At 42.8% G+C, this 22,207-nt stretch overlaps 1 protein-coding gene across 5 annotated transcripts in view; it reads left to right on the top strand.

Annotated features, from left to right (window-relative positions):
• GFPT1 (glutamine--fructose-6-phosphate transaminase 1) overlaps positions 1 to 22,207 on the top strand; it is a 43,430-nt gene that overhangs the window by 3,390 nt on the left and 17,833 nt on the right. For 3 of the 5 annotated variants that reach the window (XM_040538259.1, XM_040538256.1, XM_040538260.1), the window contains exons 2-13: positions 7,040 to 7,147; positions 7,552 to 7,659; positions 9,321 to 9,446; positions 10,240 to 10,298; positions 11,471 to 11,605; positions 12,523 to 12,584; positions 13,329 to 13,408; positions 18,057 to 18,162; positions 19,437 to 19,600; positions 20,229 to 20,324; positions 20,622 to 20,719; positions 21,839 to 21,959. In XM_040538259.1, coding sequence (XP_040394193.1) covers positions 7,040 to 7,147; positions 7,552 to 7,659; positions 9,321 to 9,446; positions 10,240 to 10,298; positions 11,471 to 11,605; positions 12,523 to 12,584; positions 13,329 to 13,408; positions 18,057 to 18,162; positions 19,437 to 19,600; positions 20,229 to 20,324; positions 20,622 to 20,719; positions 21,839 to 21,959 — 1,263 coding nt within the window. Of the gene's footprint in view, positions 1 to 5,211; positions 5,288 to 7,039; positions 7,148 to 7,551; positions 7,660 to 9,320; positions 9,447 to 10,239; positions 10,299 to 11,470; positions 11,606 to 12,522; positions 12,585 to 13,328; positions 13,409 to 18,056; positions 18,163 to 19,436; positions 19,601 to 20,228; positions 20,325 to 20,621; positions 20,720 to 21,838; positions 21,960 to 22,207 lie in introns of those variants that run through there. The other 2 variants (XM_040538255.1, XM_040538254.1) reach the window with 1 other exon arrangement.

The raw sequence follows: 22,207 nt of genomic DNA, 5'->3' as shown, positions 1-22,207 counted from the left end.
TGATAATATCATCTACTGAAATTATTTTAACAGTATACAGTACGGTATAAAGATACTTGTAAATCTGACAGTAAATCTAGCCTGAAGGCTTTTCTGCTTTCAGAAGGGATTGAGAAAAGGATTAGGAGAAGCTATTCCTGAGTAACTTCATGTATTCAAGACGCTGGAGAAGATAATTTATTCTTACCTGGAAGTGGTGATTCATTTAATTTTCCTGTGTGCTTATCATGAAATAAAGGAACATGAAAACCAGAAAGGTCACAGGAAAATAATGTTCTCAGGAAGAGTTGTTTAGTGACTGTCAACAGTAGAAATAATGAATTTGACAAAAACTGTCAACTGTTTTTAGGGGAATCATAGAATGGTTTGGTTTGGAAGGGACCTTAAAGATCATCTAGTTCCAACCCCCCATCCAATCTCACCTTCAATCTTTACGTAGCTGTCATTGAGAATGCTTAGTTTTAGTGTTTGATTATTAAAAATTGGATCTAAGAGACAGATGAATTCGCAAGCACCTGGATACCTGTTCTGCTGGGGTAAGATGTTAAAGCACATCCGTGAGAGGCAATGTTTTATGTTCAAAACTATGTTGTTCCATGTATTTTACTTGAGAAGTACATATGGGACTTCTCGCTATGGCAGGTCTTATTGTGAACAAGACTTTTCAGTCCCTATGTGTGAAGTCCCATGTCAAGTTACAAGTTGAAATGTTTTATTCTGTCGTAAAGCGTGACTGCTGTTCTAATCCTGAAGTATATTAATGTCAAGACTTGAGGTATATTAGCGTATTTCAGGCAAAGCTATTGTGTTTTCTGAGCCTATCAGGTACAAATTTCTGTAGGATGTTTGCTGCTAGTCTTCTTCTAGCTGGGAATCCACAATTATATACAGTTCTAGGCTAGAATGAAGTTCACAGGGGGGCTTGGGAGATTCACATGACATGCATTTCTCCTTATATAATGGCAACTCAAGGCTTGTCAAAGTAGTGTAATTAAATGCCATTCATATTGCCTGATTTTCTGTAATACTTCCTCCTTCTGGCTTGTTCCAGAGCCCAAGTTAGAGTGCAGGTGTGGCATTGTTACTAAAAAGTAGTTGTGTTGATTTGAGGCTAAGTATGTAAGTTGAGCCGGAAGTGAAACTCCCGTTTTCAGGTCTGCTAGAGACCTGAAATTATGGTGGGTTGGTTTCAGAAGGTTCTGCTTGCATTTCCCAAATTCTTCATGTTCAGCACCTGGGATGTAGGCTGGCAAGGGGGGGGAGAGGCTGATGGTGGGACCATGATGGAAATTTGCTGGATTTGCACTGCGCTGTAATTTCATCAAAACCAACATGTTTCTATTGGCTGTTGTAACTTAAATGAGTTGTCACTTTGACAGAAAAATTGGCACTTTGTGACAGAGTGCTCTGCCGGAAGCCTTCAAGCAGCTACAAAGATCTGTGCAGTTCTTATCTTCTCATCTTTTGAGTCACGTGTGTTGATTTGGATATAAGCATGAAGAGGGAGAGAGCAAAGATTTAATAAGGCGTTGTGATTTGGAGGAAAACATCCCTGTATTGCATGGCGAGGAACGTCTTTTATAGTCTATAAAGCACAAGGTAGGGTTGCTCTGTGCTGTCCTGCATCTGCCACGTCCCACCTCAGAGAAGGCTGCATTTTGTAGCTGGATAAAGTCATCTTTGTTCAGCTTGCAAGTAAAAAGAGGTTCTTTTCTGAGCAGCCAGCACTTTGCGTCTCATGCTGGGACATCAGCATCACCTGAGCACCCTTTGGCTCACACAGATGTGATCGACAGCTTGGGGTGCAACTCAGGAGCAAAACCTTGTCTGCAGAACGCCTCTTGCTGGCTGCCAAGAGAAGTGGACGTTTTTCAAGAGTACTCTTAACTCAGTGGAGCATATAAAGTATTTAATGCCTTGGGTCTTTTTTCTCATCTGTCAAGGGCAGTGGAGTTGTGTTTAAAAATGGAAGTGATTTCAAGATGTGATTGCTCATATTCCTGAATAATCCAATATTGAGAGTAGAGCCAGTAAAAACGCTGTTCTTAAAATGTAGATTATCGAAGCTTTCTCCAGCTCGTTAGGAGGACTGAGGATCATCTCATTGTGGGATGTTTAAGAAGGTGAAAATGAAATGCATTTGAAAATATTTCCAGTATATGAAACTGTTATTTATGCATAATTCATCGCGTCATAAATGGGTGATAAGCCTTCAAATGTTTCGTTTTAACTTGCTGATTAGTCAGTCTTGCATTTATTTTCACTTGCCTTATTGTCCCTTTTTTTTTTACATTAGTTATGTATCATTTTAGATATTATTCTGTTTATTTTAGTTCATTTTTTAAAATGTTTTCTGTGAGTTTTAAACCCGCTTATCTTACTTGCCTTCTCATTTGTAAAATGCGTTGCTCACTGGTGAATTCTTAGAATTTTATTTTTGTAGTGGTGTCCCCATTATCACTCCAGCTATTTTCATGTCAAGATCTAAAAGATGAACTGAATCAAAACAGCATCTCCCAATGTTTGCATGGTCTTTTTTTGAAAAATGTTTGCATGTTTTACAGCATTAATATTGTATTTATAGTTGGCTTTTTTTTGCACAATCTTTGTTTCCTGATAAGATCACTTTTTTCTTTTTTTGTGGCATTCTTAGTCTTAGATTCAGACTTTTTTCCTAGTCCTTACTAATAATCTGAATACGATTGTGCTGTAATTAATAGACTTTCAATGCCTGAGACAAATGCCAAGTTGGCTCCTCTCTAGATAGATGTTTTGTTTGTTTACAGTACAAGCACAAATAAACAGTACTGTTTTTCAGTCTCATTTCAGACGACCCATTCCTGCCTGGAAGAAATAGGTTTCTTCTCTGTGCCCTTCCAGTACAGGGCAGTTTGGTGTATGCTGCTAGCAGTTGTGATCCGTGACAAGGACCCAAGTCCATTTAATTTTCTTCTTCAGTTCAGGTGTGACTGAACTTGTTAAAATGTGCAGAGATAATAACATTTCAAGTCACTGGCTGATTTGGATTCAGATTTAACAAAGGTGTCCAAAGGGAGCCCTTGGTAGAGGGAAATGGTTCTGGTTTAAAGCCGCTTTTTTTTGGTTCAGAATAACTTGGAACCTGCCAGAAGCCGGATGGAGGCTAAAATGATCAACTCACATTCACAAAAATGTTTTATGAAAGGAAAGCAGTTTTCTGTGTAATAATCATGTCCCTCTATTGAGTTAGACTTTTTTGTGTGTGTGGCAGATTTCTGAACTCAAAGAACGATGGTTTCCATAAAGCTAGCCATTTTCAGTTTATAAAGCAGAATTGTGTCTTTCTTTTCCTTTTTCTGTTTCCCTTGTTTTTTTCTGAACCTTCCTCTGTGCAGCGTCAGGTGTGAAAAAAACAGCATTCGTCCTGCGCACGCAGGAGTCAGTAAGAACTGAGGTCATGCAGAGCTCAGTAGTGCATCTCGTGGGCAAGGAGAGGGATCGTGGCTTGGTGATCCAGCTTGGGAGCCACATGCCGTGGTTCTGACTCGGGCTGGTCTTTTGCCCGGTGCTGGCTGGGGTTCACCAGCAATCCCTGGGCGCCATGAGCTCAGAACGATGTTTGAACTTGAGAGCAGAGTGTTCCTGCCTCAAAACTAGCGACAAACCAAAAAGTGGATTTCGTTTTCATGGCCTTGCAGGGGCACCAGGGGTCTGTGTGGAAAGTGCCGTGGGACATGGTCTCCAGTGGGGCTTTGTGAGGAGGACTCTCGTGGTTCTTTGGTGTCCCCTCACCCCTGGGGCTGTACCTACCAGCTACAGACGTGTTGATCAGGTACCTAGGAGGGGATGTGTGCTCTGCGCTTTCCTTAGGGCTGGTGCCATTGAAGTGACCATGTTGGGCACCCCGCTGTGCTCCAGCAGAAAATACTTGCAAGCACGATGCAGTGTCATCGCCTGAAAGCAAGCCGAGCTTTCTGTGGCTGTGTGCATGATGCTCTGTTGGCACAGAGGAGGGCTCTGCCCTTGCCAGCTGTTTGTCAGAGAGGCTTGGGGCTACTGACGGGCAGCCAGGTTGGATGCAAAGTGGCTGGGGAGCTGCTGAGACCACTGAAGTTAAGCTTACTGTCCTGTTCCCCACCCTTCCCCGTCCTCTTTTCTTCTCCCTTCTTGGGTAGGCCTACATATATCATGCCTTCTGCACGTGGTTCCTCCTCACAATTTCCAGCAGTGCCTCTACCAGGCAGCCTGTCCTGTGTCTGTCTGTGAATCACACAGCGGGCCGGCCAGGAACGTCTCCTCTGTGCCCCCTCAGCAAGGCTGCTGTGCCTCTCGTCCAACTGCTGTCCGCAGGGCTTCAGGGGCAGCCTCGCCATCGCCACACCCGAGCACCTCAGCACCAGTCATCGTCCCCCCGTTCACTGGACAGAGCGCGTCCCACTTGACAGGACTTGTGGTGGTGAGAGCGGTGAGCTGCAGCGGGAGAGCAGTGCTTGGGGGGCGCCTGGAGAGCTGCTGGTGGGCTCCGAGAGCGCAGGGAGCAGCCCGGAGGTGACAGCTGGAAGGCTCAGGGACTTGGGTGGGAATGGGACCATTGGCCTGTGCTTCCAGGGTGTGTATAACAAGGAAGAGGTGCCAGCTCTGAAACTGTTTAGTTAATTGGGAAAAGTGTATGCAGCTTTCATATTTCCATAATTGCATGTGCTGGTTGTAATTACGCCTTCTGAGGTAGCTTTACTTATGGTAGGTGGCTTTGGTGCAAAGGGATGTGTCAGGCATCACTGGGTCCTGACATGCTTTTTTAAATTTATCTTGGGGGTCTCTTTGGGAGGTTTCTGGCAAATACGGACAGAGGGGCTTTTCCAGCAGCTGCCTACTAATAAAGGAGTCTGCTTTGTACTCTCTGTAAGACCTGGAAATCACTTAAAAGGATTTTAGGTGTCCGGGATACAGCTGAAATGTGCAGCCCCTCAGCCTGGGTGACAGCTATTTGGAAGCAGTTTACTTGTGAACAGGGAGGATGCTGTTTGTCTGAAGAATGTAGTTTTTAGAAACAGAGTGAACTAAGTATCTCAATTTGGAAAACTGTTTTTCTTTTCCCAGAAGGGTGGAGAACGAAGGTTTGTAGGATGAGAGCAGAGGAAGCTTTTGAAACACAGCAGGGGTTCTTAACTGTTGTCGCTGGTGTATTACCTATTGAGTTTTTAGCTATGAATTGTGAGGTTTGTGGAGGAGGGCCTCACTCTGTCCATGTCATTACTAGAACCAACATTCAAGTTGAACAGATGCCATCAAGAGGCGGCAGCAGCAGGTCGGTGTGCTTTGTCGGGTTGGGCTGTCGGGAGCAACGGGAGAGATTGCAGATTTTTATAAGCCTGGTCCTAATAGTCTTACAAGCGGCTATTGGAAAAAGCTTTGGCTTCTGCGGGAAATGAGAGTAGGAGCACAAGAAGCCAAGTAAAAAGCTTTTCTCTTTTTTTGTCTTAATCTGAGTAGATGGTTTAAGAAAGAGGAATGGTAGAACGTGCATCTCATTTTTTCCTAGTAATAAGGAGGAAAATAAGTGAGACATGGCACACTCTTCTTGCGGCAGCACTGCAGGGAGACGCAACTTCTTGAGCTGGTTGGGAGAGGTGTTCTCGGAGTGGGTGGGTGGTTGAAGCTCATGGCAAACCTATCCTGAGACCTGCAGCCAAGCCCCTGTAAAAGGGAGAAGGAGACAGGGAGGATCAGAACTGCAGGCAGCTGTGATACAAGTACTCTGCTAAGGCTTAAAAAAGGCCTCGTAAATTTTTCAGCTCTTTGCTATGTGGTGTTTGGCACAACCCATCAACTGAACAGCCCATGTTTCTCCTTACAAAATAAATAAATTGAGACGTTAGAATGCTTTGAATTATTTAGTTTAATTCTAAAACATGAGAAGTTTAAGAGTGCAATTTTTCAAGCATTCTTTAAAGTAAAATCTTTGTATAAGCATAAAGATACATGGTTCAGGAGCCATCCTGGGAGTAGTCTTCCATGCAGAAGTCTGGGAGCTATGAGGCAGGCTATATGGCTGCACTGTCAGGAAGAAGTCAAAGATTTGGGATGCCTTTAAGAAGGGCTTTTTGTGTGGGTGGCTGAGTGGCTGAACTCTGTTCTCCTCAAGAGTGTTTTTGTAACGTTTCTCTAATTACAATCCTTGCGTTACCAGTCACGTACATATGTAGCTGTTCGTGTAAAACCTCCTGTGCTTTTATTCCATGCAGATGTTTTTCTCCCTTAAAATGTTGGACTGGGGAGAACGACAGTTCTCCCGTACAGATACTTCTCGCAACGAGTAAATGTCTTCTCATGCTCCTGCTCCATGATGGCACCAAAGGGAATCTTTCTGAAATAGAGCCGTAGTTGGTATTAGAGATCTAGGAATTCGTGTGTCCCCATCACCACAGCGTGTTTGTGTGCCAGCTGCTTAAAAATAGAAGCAATGATTTATCTGCCTTTGCAACCCACAGGAAAAATAGCTCAATTAGTTTGAGGGTGTTGGTTTGCATGAATTAAAGGAGTTTTTCTTAGTGAGTCTGTGGGAGGAACTTAGTAAGAGAAAGCTATTCAAGGAAGAATTCCTCTTGAAGATGCTTCTTAAGCATGCAAAGTCCAATTTTAGTGAACCTTGAATTTTTCACCTGGAGTCATGAGTTTCCTGTCCACTGTGTTGTCTCCTGGCAGCTCATTCTGTCGTCCAGGTCCAGCTCACCTGGGGAGTCTCTCCCATTGCACCCAGGCTTGTCCTGTGTGCGTTCAGCCTCCTGAGGAGGATGTTACAACCGGATCCAGGAACTAGGTGATCTTTAGGGTCCCTTCCAACCCGAGCCTTTCAATGATTTTTTTGTGGTTAGTTTTGGTCTCAGATGTCAGTGACATCTCCACTGGACCTCAGCTGTGAATCCTGCAGGGATTTTCAATGTGAAGGCCTGTTTGAGTTTGATGGGATTTTTAATGGGGTGTGTGTACCACATAGTTAGCACCTACGGTTTCCTCTGCTGTGACTTTATTTTAAATTATGCTCTTTTTCCCCATACAGGCATCTTTGCTTACCTGAACTACCATGTTCCCCGGACAAGACGGGAGATCCTGGAGACCCTTATTAAAGGGCTCCAGCGGCTGGAGTACAGAGGCTACGATTCTGCAGGTAGCTCTCTTCAAGCATCTGTGGCTCTTGGATTTTGGCTTAATGATTCTTGTGGTACATGAATGTGGTTTTTGAATGTTTTCTACTGTCTTCTGCTTTTGAAGCAAGCTGAAACACAAATTGGCTATGTCTGTGATCACGTGGTTAGAGGTTTGGATTAACTTTCAACATACAGACTTCTATGAATGTTCTACATGCCCATTATCTGAGGATTTGAAAATACCTAAAAGAAGACAAAGTGAAAATTTACTTCTAATCTCCCGGCTTTGTAGTCTTTATTTGGAGGGTCAGCTGGGGAGAAGAAGGGCATCATAAAAAAAAAGAGCAGTATTTGTTTACATAAGATATTGTAACATACGTTCTGCATTTCACAGTCTCTCTTCATATTCTGTGGTGATGCTTAGGTGTGGGAATCGATGGCGGAAATGACAAAGACTGGGAAGCTAATGCTTGCAAAATCCATCTTATCAAACAGAAGGGAAAAGTGAAGGCTCTGGATGAAGAGGTGCACAGTATGTATTACCTTTTCATTCTTTGCTTGCTCTCCTTCCTTGAAATGTCCTCTCATTTCATGTGCGTTTTGAATGTCATCTGTTTTACCCAGAAACATTATGTCCAAATAACTTGTGTATAGAATGCCAGAGATGTAGACACTCATGCATGTGATGGAAAGTGATACTAGGGATGTTGTCATGATGTTGCAGGGAAAACAAGAATCAAGCAAGAAAAGCAAGCAAGAAACAAAAGAGGCAAGAAAAAGGAATTGCATCCTATTAGTGTAAAATAGACCTGAAATATGTTTTAAAAAGACTGACAAAACAAACAAACCTTCCTTAAACTGGGGAAATGGAAGCTACTTGGAGATAATTATCGGAGACCTAGAGCTTGGCCAAAAAAAGAAAAATGTGCTAATAAATTCACTACTTGAATTTTAAGTTTCCACATGTAGTACTTGTCCCTACTAAAGCTGTCAATCTCTGTAGCCATGGACTAAGTGAGTGGCTACAAGTAAGCATGGAGTATGCATGAGTGTCTACAAGTAAGCATGGGTGTATAACTACCAAATTGATGAGAAAGCACAGAATGAGGTATTGTCTGTCTGTTTCTGCCTCCTTATATTCCCTCAATTTAAATGTTAGTTTTGTTAAATATGTGCAGATCACAAAGAAACACAAAGTTGTTGGGTGTGGAGTACAGGCAAGCTGTGTGTGGACAGGAAGATGCTTTTCTAAGGAAGTGAAATTACTCTAGTTTGCATTTAAGAGCTGCTGTTAACCTAAGAGTGTTATAAACCTAAGTTGTGCTGTTATTCGAGTTAACTTGGAGAAATCATATAAAGCAAGCTTTTTTCATAACTTAAAATTAGCAAGGGTTTAAAAAAAAAGTTGACCTCATGGTAGAGTGCTGTTTATCCAAAATAAGGTGGGTAGGTCTAATCATAGCATAGAGAAAACCAGGAACAGAAAAAGCTAGGCAAAATGATCCGTGCATTACAGAAATATAAGGTATACAAAGTATTTCTGAAGAAATGCTTGTCTGCTCAAGAAAACTGCTGGATATACGTAGTTTAAAGTGGTTGTGGAGACATTTTCAGAACAGAAGGACACTTTTTTTCCAAAGAAATACTAATGGTATGCTTTCTAGAGACGAGGAATTGACGAATATTATAGCCATAGTAGTATGTAGCCATGAAACAAGCTGGTTTAGTCACGGGTTGATGCCAGGGAGATGACAGGATGGCAAGCTGCACCCAAGAGGGGAAAAATTAGGGTGGATTCTTTCTTAAAAGTTAAGTTTTATTTTGGTGGGGCGAGGAATGCAGGAAGGTTGCTTGTGTGTGTTTACATTTGGAATCCTCTTGCAGGGACAGCCAGGGTGCTGGGGGAAGGAAAGGCTCAGGGCAGTGGGGTGAGGGATGCCCTCCCTCCTGCTTGTTTAGGCTTCCTGAGTGGGAATGAAGCTGTGTATTTCAGTTGTAAACATCCTTAAACATAGGTGAATCTGAAATTTTAGTGCTTTGCTGGAGCACGGGGTTGTTGCTGTGGTAGCATGATGCACTTAGCATTCTGTTAGGTTTGCTGGTGGTGGGCCTAGGAGGTGGGATGAGATTCTCACGTTGTCTTTGGGGTAGAGACAGCCCTCTGTAATAAACTTCTCCCACTTCTGCCTGCAGAGCAACAGTACATGGATCTTGACGTCGAGTTTGATGTACACCTCGGAATTGCGCATACCCGTTGGGCTACCCATGGTGAGCCCAGTCCTGTCAACAGCCACCCACAGCGCTCGGATAAAAACAATGGTAGGAATGTTTGCTAGAGAAAACATGTGGTCCTGAGCGAGTCTTGGAGTATATGGAAACACATGTGGCTTTCTGGGACACCTGGTGTGTTGCAGGAAGGGGTGGCTGGACTCAGGACAGGTGGCTTATTGCAAGCTGTGATGCTGAGCCCAGTTACCAGGAAGCTGGAGGGGTTTGGCATTGATTTCAGACCATGGGGGATGTTCTCATGAAGTGCTTGCAGCAGTGAATCATCTCATGAAGGGCTGGGGTTAGTGTCCCAAAGGTTCAGTGGGTGCACAGCCACAGTGCAGAGAGGAGATGAAACACAGAATGAAATTGGATGGTAAGAATCTACCCAGCTGTTCTTCGGAATTTTGTTTTTTGTATTTATATTGTATTTATTTATATTTTTCTCATCACCACTGTACAGAAGTGTCTTGGTTGGTGTTTTTTGGTGTAGTGCCCTAGCAAGCTGACAGGGGGAGTGTAGCATTCACTTGTTTCTAGCTTGCTGGAAATGGGCGATTGTTTAAGGATTTCCAAAAGCTTTACAAGATTTCATCAGCCCTAGTCCCACCCAGGTCATTAATATGTATCTTCTGCTATTACCGACCAAGCAGAATGGGGCAGAGCAAGGAAATCACATGAGGAAATGAAACTTTTTATTTTGCCAAGTGCAATTTTACGCACTATAACATTTTGTGGTCCCTGCTGTCTGTTGGGTATTGGCATTGCTGTGGGCATGGGCTGTCACTGGCTGCAAGGCCGAGGATGCTGTGCTGAGCTGAGCAGGGCCTTCTTCTGTCTCCAGAGTTCATTGTCATCCACAACGGCATCATCACCAACTACAAAGACCTGCAGAAATTTCTGGTGAGTGGGACCCCAGCGTGGGTGGGAGAGAGCCAGAGCCACCCCTGAACACCTTGTCACATTCCTTGCTGCCCTGCGTTCACGCTCTCTGCTCCTCTCCCTCTCTTGCACTGACAAGCAAAGTCACTTCACCACTGTCCACACTGTCACGCTCCTGCGTTAATGCTCTTACACTAGCTCCCTCACTTCCCAACTCCTACTCACTCCCCACTTGTCCATGCACACTTGCACTCCCCAGCTTATTCCCAGACTTGTATTCTTGCACTCGTATTCACTCCCCCCACTCATGTTCACTTGTGCTCCCCTGCTCACTCTTCCCCTGCCTCCCCTCCTCACTCCCTTGCTCCCCAGTCATTCTACTCACTCCCCCATTCACATTCTCGCACTCACTTCCTACTTACCTTCCAACTCATATCTTGTGCTCCTCCACTCACTCCCTGCTTGTACTGACTCCTGAAGTGCACTTGCACACACTATTTTTGCATTCACACTGTCACTCCTGTTCTCACACTCTTCCACTTGCACTCACTCTCCCACTCATGTTCCCCACTCAGTCATCCTTGCACTCGCACTCACATGTACACCCACTTACTCTTCCACTTGCACTATTATTCTTCCCCACTTGCACCCCCCACACTCACTCTCACACTCATACTTGTTCCTCACCTGCACTCCCATGCCCATTCACATTTACTCTTGCACCTCCACTTCATTCTCATCCCCCCACTTGCTCTCTGGCACACACTTACCCAAACACTTGTGCTTTCTTTTGCACTTGTAACTAATGTCAGATGCACTTAGCCTCGTGCTCACTCTTGTGCTCTGCCTCTTGCACTCACCCCCTACCTGAAGCCCCCATTTGCACCCCTCCACTCACTCTCCCACTCGTGCTAATGGAGTGGAAGGAAAGGCAAGGTGGAAAGAATGCAGAGGAAAGGGAGGCAGGAGAGCAGGAGGGAAAGGAAAGTTATGGGTGGAAGGGGACAAAAGGGAAGGAGGTAAAAAAAAAAGCAGGAAAAGCAAGAAAGAAGAAAGGAAGCAAGAAGGCAAGTAGAAAAGGAGGAGGGAATGCAGGAACAAAGGAAGGAAAGGAGAAGGTGTGGGAAGGAAAAGGAGGGCTGGAGAGGAAGGCAAGCAGAAGGCCGGTTACCAAACATGTGCTGTGGCTGCAGGAGAGCAAGGGCTACGACTTCGAGTCGGAGACGGACACGGAGTGCATCGCCAAACTGGTGAAGTACATGTATGACAACCGCGACAGCGATGACGTCAGCTTCACCACCCTGGTGGAAAGGGTCATCCAGCAGCTGGTAATGCCCGGGGCATGGGGCAGGGTGGGGACACAGGGACAGGCACGTGCATCACTAGAACAAACATGGGGATATTATGCAGGGAACTGCTGGTTAGGGCAGTGCTGAGCCTGTGCCTGACGGTGCCAGGGACGGTCTGTTGCACACAGTAACGGGGTGTTTCATTTCCTACCTCGTATAATTACTAGCAGACATCCATTCATTCTTATTTAACATTATTCAATATTCATTTGAAAAATGTCTAAATCCGGGGGCTCAGCAGTATCTAGTTCCTTGTGCGCTTTGAGCAGGAGCACACGGAAGGCAGGGGACAGGGTTGGATCAAGTCTGTGCTTGAATTCTTCCCTGGAACCTCCATCTGGAAGAGATGCTGACCCCTTGTGGGGACTTCACCGCACAGCGCATGGCTTCCACGTGTCACTTCCTGCTGAACCATTCGGGATTGGGACGCACCGCAATTTGCCTCTCTTCCCAGAGGGGATTGTTCAGGAGATGGGTTTTTGCACTGATTTCCCTGGCAGAATCTGCGGTAGCTGCAGACCAAGAGCAAATGTTGCTGGCAGGTTGTGGTGGTTCACCTGTGCGCTTGGTGGCACTATACCTTAGCAAATAGCCCAGAGTTGGCACTTTTTATCAAGCTTTAGCCCTCTGAGTTAACAAGAGCAGTTGCAGGGGCAGTCTCTCAGGTGAGAGCTCAGCAAATGGTTGAGGAGCTGCCCCCCTGCCCTGGGGATGGGGTACCCTTCTGAAAGAAGCACCTGGAGCTTTTGGTGGCTCTGAAGAGGTCTGTGAAGCCTTCTGCTCAGTATCTCTTACTTATTCACAGAAACATGGGTGCACCTTATGTGTTGGGATTTCTAAAATGATGACCTGGTTTCAAAGGACGGGATAAACGGTTTGCATTTCTCTCATTCCAGGAAGGTGCTTTTGCCCTTGTGTTCAAAAGTGTTCATTATCCTGGTCAAGCAGTTGGTACCAGGTAAGTATTTGTACAGAAAAGGACGTTTTTGGTGTACCCTCTAGGTAGCTTTTTTTCACCCTTTTTTCTTTTTCCCTTTTTCCCACCATTTTTGTATTTTTTCCCAATCTGGAAGGTACGAGAGGTTGTTCTTGTTATACTGTATACTCTAGGGTGAGGTTGGCTGTTGTTCATTTCCTTTCTCTTCTTCCCCATTTATTATAACATAATTAAAAAAGTAGAGTAGTTCAGTCATAAGGGTGCACCCAGTATTTTAAAGATTTCTCATATTAAAAGATATCATAACTCATATTTAAAGATATCATAACTGGTCTGGAACAGGTCAGCTCTGAGCTTAGGAGGAGACTGTTTTCTGTAGATTCTTATTGCAAGAGCTTTGAAAGGAGATGCCTTCATCTTTTCCTTTGTGTTTGCCATAGTGACAGCATGTGGACAAGTACTCCATTTGACTTGCAGCTGGACCTGCCTGGTGTTCAGGTTTTCTACTCCACTTTTAAACATGAGGATCAGTCAGGTTGATTTAACCATGTGTGTTAACCTAGCAACTGATTTTGAATTTACATGCAAATAGCTGTTCGTGGATACATAGAGTGAGCAACAGTCTGGATGTTTCTGAATCAGGTGTCCGTGGGATTTCAGTTACTCTTGCAGAGTTCATGCTGAATTCGGGATGTTCATTTGTTGTTCAGTTCAGGGAGATGAATCTTTGGGTGCTGAGGCTTGTAACCTGATGTCTTCTTGCAGGAGAGGGAGCCCCCTGCTAATAGGAGTGCGCAGCGAGCACAAGCTCTCCACTGACCACATCCCTATTTTGTACAGGACGGGTAAGCATGAGCCCTGCCAGCTCAATCACTCCCACACTAGCGTACAAACATGGGGTTTCACAAACAGCTGCATGCTTTGGAGTACATGTTATGTTTATACTTACTGTTGTAAATTAAACCATTACAAAAAGGAGGTGGTTTTTGTTTGGTTGTTTTTCATAAGTTTTTAACCGTATGCTTTACTGCCATGTACCTCAAGCTAGTTTATTGAGGGATATGCAACCTACTGTTTTTGCTCCCTGATGTCTGCCTATTTAAGACCAGAACTCACCTCTAGTTTTAGAATCAAAGCTTTAATGTCCAGTGGTTGCAAGGAAAAAGTATCTTAAAGCAGTATCACTAAACTTAGATACTTAAATTCATAATATGTGCATGCAGTCATTCAGGGACTTGTTTGCTTTTATGAACAAAAATGTGTGCTTTGCAAGCACTATCACAAATTAAAATTTATTGTCCTCTTTTCAATTTTAAAAAGTATAATGCTTTTACCTTATGCGTGATGATCTGTGTTTTCTGTCCATTTCTCTCAGGCATTTGTCTTATGACCATAGACACATAGTTGTACTTTGAGTATAAAAAGTGGTTAAGAATTATCCTGTAATTTACCATTGTTGAAGGAGTCTGAACCTGTTCATGTACTGGGCAATGGAGTAGTTATATGAACACTGCAGTGATCAAAAGCGTGGCAGTATGTTTGACTGCTTCCTGGTGTTGCTAATAACCTTGCTGCAATGTAATGTGAAGAACCAGTCCCAGTAAGCTGTGTCTGTGTTTACTCTTGGGTGATGCCAGATAACTAACAGTGATTCTCAATGTATGTATGTAACACTTTTTTTTTTCCACTGATGATCTGATTTTTTTTCCCAATTGCACTTTCAGCTGTACAGTCTATGGATCATTCTTTTGATGGAATATCCATAAAAACGGAGGAAGGTGCCTACCAGAGAAAATCTATAATAGTTGAAATTTCAGACAAATCCTCCAGTTCATTAGGAAAGGAATCAAAAATGAAACAAATTGCATTGTCTTTTTAATATGTGGTTATTGCTTTCCATGTAGTATACTGAAACAAAGGGGTTAGCTAGAATTCCTTCTTGATCAGGAACACCATGAGCAACACACAGAAAATCCACTGATCCTATTTCAAGTGTTGTGATGTAACGCTCCGCACACAAAATTGATGATTTAGTGCAGGTTGTGGTCTGTGCTCTATGCAGCTTTGATTACAGAAGGAAATAGTAAGTTACCCCCCCCTTTTTTTTGAAGAAAAAAAGGGGGTGGGGGGCAGTAGAGTGAAACCATGTTAGAAAAAAGATTATTTAAGAGACCACTAATAATCTTACTGCAGGCATTTCCGGAATTCCTTTTGGAGTTCAGGTTGTCAAAGTGCTGAGACTGCAATTAACGTCCCTTTGCTCTGTTAGCATGACTGTATTTGAACAGCTTGAAATATATGGGGGACTTACTAGGGCAAACCATTTTTAATCTCACATTAAGTACTTATTTCATAGAATCATTAAGGTTGGAAGAGACCTCCAAGATCGTCTGGCCCAACCATCCCCCTACCACCACTGTCACCCACTGAACCATGTCCCTGAGCACCAGGTCCAACCTTTCCTTGAACACTCCCAGGAACGGTGACTCCACCACTTCCCTGGGCAACCCGTTCCAATGCCTGACTGCTCTTTCTGAGAAGAAATGTCTCCTCATTTCCAACCTAAACCTCCCCTGCTGCAACTTGAGGCCATTCCTTCTAGTCCTAGTTCTCTGTGAGAAGAGACTGACCCCCAGCTCCCCACACCTTCCTTTCAGGTAGTTGGAGAGAGCAATAAGGCCTCCCCTGAGCCTCCTCTTCCACAGACTAAACACCCCCAGTTCCCTCAGATGCTCCTCACAGGACTTGTGTTCCAGGCCCTTCACCAGCTTCGTAGCCCTTCTCTGAACACGCTCCAGGGCCTCGATGTCCTTCTTGCAGTGAGGGGCCCAAAGCTGAACACAACACTCGAGGTGTGGCCTCACCAGAGCAGAATACAAGGGGACAATCGCCTCCCTGGTCCTGTTGGCTGCACTATTCCTGATACAAGACAGGATGCCGTTGGCCTTCTTGGCCACCTGGGCACACTGCCGGCTCATGTTCAGGTGGGCATTGACCGACACCCCCAGTTCCTTTTCCTCTGCGCAGCTTTCCAGCCACTCTGCCCCAAGCCTGTAGTGCTGCTTGGAGTTGTTGTGGCCAAAGTGCAGGACCTGGCACTTAGCCATGTTGAACCTCATCCCATTGGCCTCTGCCCATCAATCCATCCTGTGCAGGGCTTCCTGCCCTCTGGCAGGTCGACACTTCCCCCTAGTTTGCTGTCATTTAAGGACTTAGTTCATCAGATCACATATGAAGGTTAAGTTCATATCTGAAGCTGTAGAGAGCTTTTATGTAAGAGGAAAAGAGCTGTTTCTTAGCTATTGTAAATAAATGCAATTCCAGCACCAGCAGACTTGCCTCGTTTCATCGCTCTGGATGAAATGTGTGCTTTTGCTGGAGGAGAAACAAACTCCAGTTTGATGAAAGGTGAGCTGTGTTCTGTTTGAGGAGCTAGTTTACCTGAATAAAAACATTAAGTGAAGTTTTTTTTCTTTTTACCAAGTATTTTTCTCTAAGTCAGTTTGAAGCATTTAGAGTAAAATTCTGGTCAGAATAGTTCCCAGGGGCTTTAAGAACAATTATATAATATTGTCATCTTCTGAAAATACTCTTATGGAAATCTAAACTTCAGTGCTGCTGAAGTAAGCATAGAAGAATCTACTAAGCAGCAGTTGTATTAATCTGCTGTAGTACCTTTGCAGAACTGCAATATACCTAGAATTGTCGTAAAGGAAAGTGAGATGATATTAAAATACACAGAAAACGTGTCTCCCCCAATTTTTACTATACCTGTGTTAATTCATCGTGAATTCATCTATTCTTCGATATAGAAGGAAGAAGATTAAAAGATTACTTCTGTGTTGCTTCTAATTTCTAGTAAATGGGAGTAGGCACTGTGCAGCAACAATCCAAGTTGCTCATAGATAAATGGATTATCTACGGACAAACTTGCAGATAACATAAGTCATAATTGGTTGATAACACTAACTTTTCAATCACTCCTTTGTAAGAAACACACAGAATGTGTGTGAACACAATAAGAACACCTTGCAGTTACAGCTCAGTGTAGAATCTGTCATACAGGAAAGCAATGCAACATAATAAGTCAATGTGCGGAAATGTACTTTGAGAAACAAAATTTGCATGTTTTAATCAAGTTGGGTGCTTCTGTTGGAGAATGGCAACTAACTTTTGCTCTGTCCTTTCTAATTGTTTTCTTCATTTGCTGACTTGATAACTATAGTGGAGGGCCTTAAATTGTTGGCTGAACGGTACCTTCTTATTAAATATCAACATGAAAGCAGTATTTTTTTCTTTACGTTTTCAATTACAACACTACAACTCTCAACGTCATGAGTTCTACTTACATCACTGAATCAGATCTGTATCCAGTGGGAAGAACTTCCAGTAGGACTTAGGGAATAAACAAACAACAGAGTAAATTAAATTATTCAATTGCTGTTGTTCCTCATCAATTGTTGCATTTTGCTAGGTAAGCTGCTTAGTCCCCTCCCACGCACAGAGATTGGCAACTAGTTTTGTTTGAGGTCAGTGCTGAGCAGTAGGTGCTTCGGTCCTCATCTGCATTCCTGATGTGCTTCAGTGCTGAGAAATATTCTCTGCAGCTAAAGAGGAGTTAGAGCATTGGAGTGTGTCAGGAGTTGCCAGAATGAAGGTTTCCTGGTGAAGTACCAAACTTTTATAAAGACTTTTATATAAAAGACTTGGTGCAGGATTTTCAGAAGTTGACTCTCAAGTCCTGTGTCCTTCAGTCCACTTAGATACTTCCCTAACAACAGTGTAAGGCTCTCCGCAGATTACCAGCTGTACAAGTTTTGGATCCTAATGAGAAGCTTGTAATTGATATCTCAGTAGTGATGCCAAGTACTTAATCATGAATTTCGTGATCTGTCTGAACACGTTAGCTCAGCCAGACAAAAACAGGTTTGGGTTACCTTTGCTGACACTTAGTGGAATAGCGTGGTTGTACAGGTGGCAGCTCTGAAAGAATTTTACCCAGTGATGTCATTGGCAAAGAAAGAGAAATCCTGCTTGATTTCTTAAAGCTTCAGGAAAGTTAGTGAAACAGGAGTACAGGAGAGATTTAAAATGATAAACGGGGAGATGAAACTGCGAAAACATTGGTAAATGTGACTGCTCATAAAGCAGCAGGAATTCTCTTTTCCTAGTGGAGTCATGCATGAACTTTGTTTTGAATTGTTACTGATATTTTCCTCTAAAGCTAAAACTCTGCACACAACATTACACTTGCAAGTTTAATTCAAACACAGATAAAAACCATGCAAAAAAACTGAGAAAGGGCACAATAATGTGATTGCTTATATGCTGCCCGCTTCTTTTTGTTGCTGTTAAATTTACTGTGACCACTCACAGTGATGAAAATAGTGCTTCATGTTGGTACTGTGCCTTGGGACCTTTTGTTGAGCCTGACACTGCAGTTGCATTCCAGATTTGTTGGTACGTGCAGTACCTAATCCTCTTGTCTTTTAGGTAAAGACAAGAAGGGAAGTTGTAACCTGTCTCGTGTTGACAGCACCACCTGCCTCTTTCCTGTTGAGGAGAAAGCTGTGGAGTACTACTTTGCTTCTGATGCTAGGTAATGTTCTTCAGCATCTTTTAGTGTATATAAAAATTTGGTCTGTAAAGGTGAGGCCATGAAAAAGAGACGGGGAGGTGGTTTCTTTCTGAATAGTAGTAAATAATATATAAACTATGTGGCTGTTGGCGTTGTTTACAAACAATTAGTTACCATTTGCAGCTCTGAAAGAGACAAAGGAGGAGTAGAGTGTTAATGTTAAAGAAGTAAACTCACTTTGAGTTTTTAACACTTTTTAATGGTATTAATCCTTCTTCAAGCATAGCTAGCATGGGACAGATCTTACTAGCTAATAGGATTCCAGAGGTGAGTGATAAGAAAGTTGTGAGAGTACAGACCTGAAGTAACAGAACAGATGAAACTTATTAAGAGGATAGTGTTGCTTCTCCAGGAATGTCTGCACGTGTGCAATTCCTTTATCATCAAAGGTGTCTCATTTTAGTGGAGGTAGGAAGGACTAACTTGACAAAAGCCTTCCCAGAACAGGTAGTTTTCTGTTTAGGGAAATAAGTACTCTTTCCAGAAATGTAAAAATACAGCACTGTTCGAATTCTAGAGCTCATTTTATCAGCATTTTGGAGAGATTTAGGATACCCCAATGTTTTCTGATTTTAGAGAGCTTTTCAGTGACTCGCCCAAGGTCAGAACAAAAGCTACTAAAATAGTGAGCTGATGCATTTCAGTACAGCTTGCCTTGTTGAAGTAAGAAAGCACAGAATAAAATCCTGTCAAAGATATTAAGCCCCACTGGTAATACCAGTATTGACACTTCTCAAGTAACCTGAAGGCAGGGCAGGTATTCAATAGTACCTAATTCTTGGAGTATGTCTAAGTAGATGTTCAAGTATTTTAACAGGTGTCCACAGTTCTACACGTGGGGAAAAATGAGATGTAGGGAGGGACAATTGCTTATTGCTGGAAAAGAAAAAGGATCCCTTTACCTGTAGTTGAACATTCTGTGTATTAAGCCTTCTTCCTGACTTCTGCTCTCTAGTTCCTAATGGTTAGATCACGCTGCTGCACCTGCTGCTTTGTCTGAGGAATTCATAGTTTCTTCTTAAAGCAGACACTGAAATTCATAATTAGATAGGTGGAAGAAATCCAGTTGTATTGGTAGTGTGGGAATGTTCTTTACAGTGTTCCTTTAATTTTAAAAGAAATTTCATTGAAATGAGTAACTTTTGAAATACATATGTTGGATTATAAGTAGGGCTGTAGCCTTTGTCTTTACGTGACGAGTAATGTCTTATAGCAAACGATGTGTGCTTTTATAGTGCTGTCATTGAGCATACCAACAGAGTGATTTTCCTTGAAGATGATGATGTAGCAGCTGTGGTTGATGGCCGTCTTTCCATCCACCGGATCAAACGTACAGCGGGCGATCACCCTGGGCGTGCTGTCCAAACCCTGCAGATGGAGCTTCAGCAAATTATGAAGGGTAAAATCTTCTGAATGTCACCAATGTAGATGTAGATGACCTGTGGTCATCTCTAGAGTCACAGAATAATTAAGGTTGAAAAGGACCTCTGGAGATCATCTGGTCCAGTCTCTGTGCTAAAAGCAGCATCCTTAGGTCAGCATGTTCAGGAGTTTGTTTAGACAAGTTTGGAGTATGTTGAAGAATGGAAATCCCACAGCCTTTCTGAGCACCTGTTCCAGTGCTTAGCCACCCTCATGGCAAAAGAAATTGTCCTTACATCTAATGAGACTTTCCCTTGAGCTAACACTGTAATGGGAATTGTGGAGCTGAGGATTTTGCCTCCTGCTTGGAGGCGTCTGTTTTTTTCTGAGATTGAACCTTAGGAGGCTTGCCATTCTGGATCTGACCGATAGTTGACACATTCTGGTATCTTGAATCTAGTTCTCATTTGGAGCTGATCCGATGCCTTAGTAGAAAATGAAATGTCAGCTTAAATGAACCTTTCTTTTAGATACTCATACAGGAATGAGAGGTAATCTCTGACTGGTAACTGGCCTGTCATTGTCTCTGATCCAAACTTTTCCCCATAAACATAGGAAAAATGTATATTACTAGGTGGTAAACTATTCTTTTTATTATTTTATAGGTAACTTCAGCTCATTCATGCAAAAGGAAATTTTTGAACAGCCAGAATCCGTTGTTAATACAATGAGAGGAAGGGTCAACTTTGACGACTACACTGGTAATTGAGATGCATCCTTGTTTGTTTTTGACAGAGCAGTACCCAGTAGATGTTCACAGAGGAGGAAGTAGGTGATGACATGGGAGATTAAAATGTGCCAGCGTAAGACAATGTGCATGTCTTATTACAGGGAGTGCTTCCCTAATCACATAATCTGGTGGCAAAGTTATTCTTTATGATGAGTTTTTTTTTGCAAAGTGGTTGGCTGAGATCATAACACTGCACACTAACACCGGTAATCTTGAGAAGTTCTGCTACATGGCCACCCTAATTTTTCTCTCTGAATCTTGTTTACAGTGAACCTTGGTGGGTTGAAGGATCACATTAAGGAGATTCAGAGGTGTCGTCGTTTAATCCTTATTGCTTGCGGGACAAGTTACCATGCTGGAGTTGCAGTAAGTGGTCAGTCTTGATCTGTTTGCAAACTGTAGCTGGAGTTGAACAGCAGGCACGATATTGTGTCTGGCAAGCATGATAAAGATGGAATAGTAATGTTGAGTGAGAAAAATTCATTCTGATTAGTGAAGACCCTTTTGAATCTGCATACAACAGATTTTCAAATTGCTAGTGACAACAATAGGAACCAAAAGCTTGAGTGATTGAGTACTTATGAAAATATTGCCTTTGATTTTATTGCTATGGAATGCTTTAAGAAAAAAAAACAACTTTTTTTGTTGTAAAAGATGATTGGCAAGGGAAGGGATAATGCAACACCAGAATGCAAATGCTGCAGCAAGGTAGGAGTTGCTGTGAGCCAGACATGATTTTCTCCTTTGCTCTTTACGCAGACAGCTAGGGCACATGCTTAGAGACCTCTCTGTGCTTGCCCAGTACTCTGAAGAGGTTTTACTTTATACCTTACAGAAGTGCTGGCTGTGTGTATCGGCAACATGTGATTTTGTTTCTCTGACATGTTATGTAATCACTGGATAAATCATGATGGCTTTAGATGAAGCTTTTTTATATTGTAGATTGGCAGCCCATAATGTTGCAATTTAAAGTACTCCACAGCTTCACAGAGGAATCCTTTATCGGGATATCCTCAGAAAATCTGCAGAGCACAGCTATGTTAACTGATTTACAAGAACCAAAAAATACAGCTATCCAAGATGAACAAAAAAAGTATAAGATAATGTTAATAGTAATCAATTGACTAGCCAAAATAAGTTTCTGGCTTGGCCTGGATACTGGTGGTGGCTTCTGAATTCTTCAGCAATACAAGTTATAGTCTGATAGAATGACACCCTGTATTATATAAGTGAGATTTTTTAAGAACAGTTGGAAAAAGCTGGCCTCATAGGCTTTTTGTTGGGCCAAAATCAGGATAACTTTTCACAGGGTTAGTTGAATGTGAGTTGAGTATGAGTATACTGAGTAATTAAAATATAATCCAGTGCTAATTTTTTACATGTATTTTGATAATATTTTCCTGTGTGGAGGCAACTAGAAGACTTTTCCAAACAGTTTTCTTTAAATACAATCTAATATGTAACTTTGACATCTCCTTTTACCAGACCCGTCAGGTTCTGGAAGAACTGACTGAATTACCCGTTATGGTTGAACTAGCCAGTGATTTCTTGGATAGAAACACTCCTGTCTTCAGAGATGATGTTTGCTTTTTCATCAGCCAGTCAGGTATGATCTCACTTTACAACCCACTCACTCGCATCTTTCCTGTAAATGTTAGCTTAGGAGGGAAAAGGCAGCAGGGCCAATGCTTGTGCCTACCTCTAGGATTGCACATGATATGTGCAGATGAAGAAATTGGCACAGACATGCTAGAAATTGGTTAAAAACAAGGTGGTTCTCCTCCTGTCCATCTGCATGTGGGTGGGTGTTTGACTTTGTTTAGGTGAGCCTTACATATGGTAACAGTGGTTTTG

This window comes from Cygnus olor, chromosome 27, assembly GCF_009769625.2.
Source record: "Cygnus olor isolate bCygOlo1 chromosome 27, bCygOlo1.pri.v2, whole genome shotgun sequence".
In the NCBI taxonomy this organism is placed as follows: domain Eukaryota; kingdom Metazoa; phylum Chordata; class Aves; order Anseriformes; family Anatidae; genus Cygnus; species Cygnus olor.
Note: the sequence above shows the minus strand (reverse complement) of the source record. Positions and strands in the feature narration are given on the sequence as shown.